This window comes from Asparagus officinalis, chromosome 4 (assembly GCF_001876935.1).
Source record: "Asparagus officinalis chromosome 4, Aspof.V1, whole genome shotgun sequence".
Lineage (NCBI taxonomy): Eukaryota > Viridiplantae > Streptophyta > Magnoliopsida > Asparagales > Asparagaceae > Asparagus > Asparagus officinalis.
This window is the reverse complement of record NC_033797.1, coordinates 77,093,096-77,098,353: the sequence shown is the minus strand read 5'-3', so window position 1 is coordinate 77,098,353 and position 5,258 is coordinate 77,093,096. Positions and strand designations below refer to the sequence as shown.

The following is a 5,258-nucleotide window of genomic DNA, read 5'->3' as shown; positions in this document are numbered from 1 at the left end:
AGCGGTGGCGCTGACGTTATTGCCGGTGAGTGTATTTTTTTAAAAAAAAATTGTTGTTTCTTTAATTAATTATTATTGTGAAATATTTAGACATTTAATTTGTATGAGTACCTATGTAGTTAAGATAGATAGTACACGCAATACGTAGTCCTATAGGTTAAAAAAGTTATATAATTACCTTGTGTACCTCTAATAGCCTTTAATTAAAGACTTCACTATCCTAATTGGTGCCTCAAATATTTGCGTCTAATATGCATGTAGCAGTGCATCATGCATTCAGGGAGGATACCTCACATGTTCTCTCTTTGGGTCCCCTATTTGGGGTCCCTAAAGGAGCACCCTTTTAATGGACCAGATCCGGGTCTGGTCTATGTACAAGTGGCACGACAAAGAATATTGTAAAATATTCAATGCATCCCCCTCAATGGAGCATCTAAGAATTTTTGCTCAGTTTATCTTTCTGCCCAAATGGGCATCCCATATAAAACACTTACAAAGAGGGGGAAAAAAGTACTTCAAAAACTTTCTTAGTCTAAAGTTAACCAACTTTTCTTATGTGGGCTCTTCATTCTGATACTTCATCTACAATGCTTTCCAAATTCTAATGCTTTAAACATGTATGCTTCCATCCGTTACAGAGATACTTTCATGACAATAAATAATTAGAATTAGAGGGGCGAGAGGAAAACTTTAGGCTGAGCTCCCCTATCCTCGGGCGTTACCGACCTAGAACCAAGCCAGCACAAAAAAGAAAAAGGTTACGCTCCGAAACATCTTTGGGCACAAAACAAAACTCTTTTTGAGCTACATTAATTTCAAGGAGTTACCTGTAAAAAACAACGCCCACCTCAACTTTCCCCACTTTGGTCCAAAATAAGCACCTACTTTTCGTCCATATCGCCACATGCCAACAATGCGCCGCTGATCTCTCACGTGATTTGGAATCTCAACAGAGAGCGACCAAAGGCATGCGTTGGGGCCTGCAGCCATCTGCAGTGGATTCCACAGGATCAAACTCGTGCCTTATATTATTTGAGGAATAAACTATTTAAAATTAAATCGTTTTTAAATAATGAAGGCTAAGTTACTAGATTAGTATTTCTAGTAAGACGAGCTTTTCAATATAGTATTTTTTTTTTTTTTTCATCAATAACAAGCTATTGATATTAAATCTCTGATTGCAATAAGGCATGAGTGCTGTGCTTATTGTCGGTGAACAATCTAGCGCGAAAGTATAATGTGACTTATCATATGACCTTTTTGTGAAACCTTCATTAATAGTTATGCTTAGTTTAAGCAAAAAATATTTTTTATAGAAAGAAATTTACATAAATCACGAATTCCAGACTATTAATTATCATTTATTTTTATCATGTCATTAAGTCACTAGCACGTGAGCATCTAAAAGGGGTCATAAAAGGTCATGTGACGCTTTCAAGCCACATTCTAAGCCAGTGATGACATTCATGTCTTAATGTAGATAGAAATTATCCAGTGTTAATTAACACCTTAATGTTGTCATAGAAAATAAAAGTACCATATCGGATAGGAAGCGTGCCTTAATGTTAGTCAAATAACAAACGTTATTCTTACTATGCATACTTGACCGAGTCACATCGAAGTCCAACTAATTGCCAGGTTTAATTTGTGTGTGTGATCATCTTATACATATGATAGGTAGCTGGTCGAGTGTATATTTGTATTTTGCTTATGATCCCAGTTTAGTTTAGTTTTTTTTTTTTCTATCCAAAGCACTGGGACGAAGTATGCCAAAAATTAAATATTATATTGACTTCAAAGATTTAAGCCCTCATCAATTGGTTTGTGAATATGTGCAGGTGCAATATGCGGACCGGCAAGCCTAGTAAACTCGATGATGGACCTCCACCACGGCGCCCTGATGCTCCTCGGCCCAACCATGAACGCAAAAGTCGCCTTCGACATCTCCGAGCGCCTCCCCCACCTCTCCCTCCGCATGAAGGAACACTGCGCCCGCGCCCTCACCTACGCTACCCGCATGAAAAAACTCGGCCTCAAAGTCATCTACCCCGGCCTCGATGATCACCCCAACCACGCCCTCCTCAAATCGATGGCAAACCCTGGCTACGGGTTCGGAGGCATGCTCTGTGTTGACATGGGGACTGAGGAGAGAGCAAACAGGCTGATGAACCATCTGCAGAACTCGACGCAGTTTGGGCTGATGGCAGTGTCGCTGGGGTATTATGAGACGCTGATGTCATGCTCGGGGAGCAGCACGAGTAGTGAGCTGAGCGTGGAGGAGAAGGAGGTGGCCGGGATCTCACCAGGGCTGGTGAGGATGTCGGTGGGGTATAGTGGGACGGTGGAGCAGCGGTGGGGGCAGTTTGAGAAGGCCATTTCTTGGATGCAGGATGCTAATCCTCACTATGGAAAGAACTGATCGAAGTGATTATTGCTATGACTTTTATTTAATCTTAAAACTGTTCACTATCAATCTAGTTTGTATTTTGATCCTTATTCTGCTTTGAGTAAAGGCTCATTAATCGTATCGCTTTGTCTGCTGCACGCAGTTTGTTATTTCTAGGATCCAATACGATGCCCATGAACGCTTGAAGTAGAACACTGGCAGTCGAGAGATTTAAAACATTATCAAGATCATCCCCACCAATATAGATTACTTGATCGCCATATAAATGAGCCCTGCTTCAATGTCATAGTTTTTGAGGCCAGTAGCAGCTGCTGGCTCTAGTGCTGGACATGTATAATAATACGTCCGTACGTGATCCAATCTTGTCCTTGGCGATTTAACACGATCTCCTAACCCAAATGTCCATGACCGTGCCCTGATTTCGGACTTGTGCTGGATTTTCGAAGGAATGAACATGCATAGAGAAATCATACATGATGTTAAAGGTTGGATCCTGTTCCTCTCAAAGCTGGACGGTGGACGTTATTCTATCATCCAACTTTCGAGTGGAGATAGGAGAGGGTGCAGATTAGGAGAGTTTAACAGTAGTAGTGATTAAATAAGTAAACTCGATGCCTAATTGGCAGCGGGAAAGATAATATCAAAGCGCACATAGTTGAAGTTTATTGGGGTCGGGAGACGCACACACCGCCGCGGAAGCGATATCAACTTCGAGAGAGAAAAAACAACCCTAGCTAGAGCTTACACCAAACTCAAAACCAACCAATCACAAGCAATAACGAATACACAGATAAAAATAAGCAAAGGAGACAAGACAACAGATTTACGTGGTTCGGCAAATTTGCCTAAGTCTACGGGAGCCGCACAAATAATTTCTTATTTAACGACAAGAAATTACAAAGCTTGCGAAGAGAAGATCTCAAACTTGAAATCTCTCAATCAAAATATCGATCACTGTAGAATTGCTACAGTACCACGTGTTATTTTTCACTGAGAAATCACCGCTCAATCTCATTGAGAATCGCCTTTAAAGGCTTCTAAAAAATCACCGCTTCTCTTGAGAAATCGCCGTCGCCTTAAACCCTCTTAAGAATCGCGAGATGAGCAGCTCAACGATTCTTGTGAACAGGGTTTCCCTTTTATAAGGAAATCCTAGGTCACGTTCAGGCGAGCTCCCTCGAGCTGACTTCCACCACGCAGGCGAGCTTGAGCGTTCCATCAGGCGAGGTCCGCGCACATGCGAGCTCTTCATCAGGCGCCCACAGGCGAGCTCGAACCCCTTTCACGCAGGCGAGGTCACCTCAGCAGGCGAGCTCGAACCCATCAGGCGAGCTTCCATGTCAGGCCGCCCGCCGGGGAGCTCGAACCCCTTTCACGCAGGCGGGGTCACCTCAGCAGGCGAGCACTCCCAGGCGAGTTCCGATTCCAGCAGGCAAGCTCCGACTCTCCTCGCCTCAAGCGAGCTCCGACTCCACCCACAGGTCCGTTCTTTTTCAATTCTCTACTTCGTACATCATTTGATAAACCTCAAATTTTGGACGAACACCAGAAGAACACCGCAAACGTCAACCAGGCCAAACCAGCTGTAGCATTATACCATGGTTGCCTACCCTCTGACCGGGATCAAGCTAATCGTAGTTCTGCTTGTTGCCCTCTTGGGCAGATCAACACGGACTGATATAAAGCAAGTCCAAGCAATGCTGAAACTTGCTACCTGTCACCACCTTGGTCAGCATGTCTGCTAGATTCTCATTTGTGTGCACCTTCATGAGAGAAATATCACCTTCCTCTATGACATCCCGCACAAAATGATATCTGACATCAATATGCTTGGTACGAGCATGATGAACTTGATTCTTGGCCAAATGAATCACACTCTGACTATCACATCACAAGTTCACACAATCCTGCTCAATCCCCAAATCATCTAGAAGATCCCACAATCACAATGCTTCCTTCACTCCTTCTGTCATGGCCATATACTCAGCCTCTGTAGTAGAAAGTGTCACTATAGCCTGTAACATCGATCGCCAACTAACTGGAGTTATTCTGAATACATAACTAGTAGTAGATCGTCGTCTGTCTAGATCACCCGCATAATCTGAGTCCACGAACTCATCAATCTAACATGTATCTCCACCAAAACATAGACTCGTATCAACGGTACCCTTCAAGTACATCAGGACCCATTTTACTGCTTCCTAATGTGCATTTCCCGGATTCGCCATGAACCTACTGACAACACTGATCGCCTGTGAAATATCTCGACGTGTACACACCATTGTGTACATCAAACTGTCAACTGCACTAGCATAAAGTACACGCTCCATGTGTGTCTTCTCTTCCGCTGTAGTGGGAGATTGTTTACCTGAGAGCCTGAAGTGTGGAGTCAATGGAGTCACCACCAACTTAACACTTTGCATCCCAAACCTTGAGATAACCCGCTCAATGTAGCCTTTCTGACTCAAGAACAATCGCTGATTTGCCCACTCTCTTCTAATCTCTATTCCCAGTATTTTCTTAGCAGCACCCATGTCCTTCATCTCAAACTCTTTACAAAGTTAAGATTTCAACATATCTATCTCCAACTTGCTTCTCGAAGCAATAAGCATGTCATCCACATACAAAAGAAGATAGATATAATCCCCTCCACGAAGCTTCCGAATATAGACACAACAATCATAATCGCTTCTGGAGAATCTATGCTTTAGCATGAAGGAGTCAAATCGCTTGTACCACTGCCGAGGAGATTGTTTCAATCCATAAAGTGATTTCCTCAGGCGAAATACATGATTCTCCTTATCCTTAACCTTGTAACCCTCAGGCTGATGCATATAGATTTCCTCCTCCA

The 5,258-nt window shown here is 43.0% G+C and overlaps 1 protein-coding gene across 1 annotated transcript; it reads left to right on the top strand.

Moving 5' to 3' along the window:
- Positions 7 to 2,544, top strand: LOC109837761 (methionine gamma-lyase). Its single transcript, XM_020406110.1, has 2 exons — positions 7 to 25; positions 1,839 to 2,544. The coding sequence occupies exon 2, from the start codon at positions 1,874 to 1,876 to the stop codon at positions 2,417 to 2,419; it is 546 nt and encodes a 181-aa protein (XP_020261699.1). The 5' UTR covers positions 7 to 25; positions 1,839 to 1,873; the 3' UTR covers positions 2,420 to 2,544.